Source organism: Fulmarus glacialis, unplaced genomic scaffold, assembly GCF_000690835.1.
Source record: "Fulmarus glacialis isolate BGI_N327 unplaced genomic scaffold, ASM69083v1 scaffold48884, whole genome shotgun sequence".
NCBI classification, from domain to species: Eukaryota; Metazoa; Chordata; class Aves; order Procellariiformes; family Procellariidae; genus Fulmarus; species Fulmarus glacialis.
The window spans coordinates 1-1,022 of NW_009209606.1; the positions used below are offsets into that span (position 1 = coordinate 1).

Below are 1,022 nucleotides of genomic sequence, written 5' to 3' on the forward strand. Positions count from 1 at the left end.
GGGGGGTCTGTGTCTGCCCCCAGGGTGGGCAAAGCGGGTCTGCTGGTGCCCCCAGGGGTGGGCAATGAGGGGTCCGCACCTGCCCACCCCCCTTCCCAGGGAGGGACAGGGGATCTGTGCCTGCCCCTCCCCCCCAAGGTGGGCAATGCGGGTCTGTGCCAGACTGCCTCCCCCCAGGGTGGGAGATGGGGACTGTCCCTGCCCCCCAGGACGGTTGGGCGTTCCAGCCCCAACACACTGATCACACTCGCCTTCCCTCTTGTCACCCAGTGCCTAGATGGGATTGACTATGAGGACTTCAATTTTAGTTCCCACATGGTGGAGCAGAAGGAGCCCCTGATGGAGACCGGTAAGGGCCCTTCTGGCAGTGCCCTCCCGGGGGTCCCCGGCTGCAGCGGGGTTTCCCAGCAGGCTGACTCACGCCTCGTAGTTCCCAGCAGCACCACAGGCTGTGTCCCCGCTGGCCCCACTGTGGGCTGGCTGGGAATCCCTGCCCCGTGCCACCGGGATGGGGACTGTTCGGTCTGGCCCCGCTGCTCAGTCTACCAGGGACTGGGCTGTGATGGGTTCCCAGCGGCTGCACGCTCCCCGAGTGCCAGAGCATCCTCTGGTCCTTCCCTCCTCTCCCTGCCACTCTGACCGCTGCTCCCGGCTGGGCTCTGACAGCACAGGGGCCAGAGGCCCTGAGCACCCCCATGGAACAGAGAGGGGTCACCTCACCTTCAGCACCATCCCCGTACCTCCAGCATCCTTACTGGGAGCACGCACTTTGGTTATCCTGTGTTTCTCACCAGTGCTCTGGTTATCCTGTGTTTCTCTCCTCTCTGTCCTCCAGCGGAAGGTCCCTACCTTGTCATCATCGAGCAGCCAAAGCAGGTAAGGACATCACCAAGGTAAGGGCAGGCTTAGCTGTCACTCCCTGCTCTCATGGCATCAGGTCTGGGCCATCCTTGGCTGACCCCCTCTTTGCCTCCACAGCGAGGGTTCCGGTTTCGGTACGGCTGCGAGGGGCCTTCTCCTTG

At 63.9% G+C, this 1,022-nt stretch overlaps 1 protein-coding gene across 1 annotated transcript in view; it reads left to right on the top strand.

The window, feature by feature from the left end:
* Positions 1-270: 270 nt before the first annotated feature.
* The window catches only part of LOC104076129 (nuclear factor NF-kappa-B p100 subunit-like), a gene marked incomplete at both ends in the record, with an annotated part of 2,916 nt that continues 2,164 nt past the window's right edge, over positions 271-1,022 (top strand). Inside the window, 3 exons of the mRNA XM_009576884.1 lie at positions 271-349; positions 836-876; positions 979-995. Coding sequence (XP_009575179.1) covers positions 271-349; positions 836-876; positions 979-995 — 137 coding nt within the window. The remainder of the gene's footprint in view (positions 350-835; positions 877-978; positions 996-1,022) is intronic.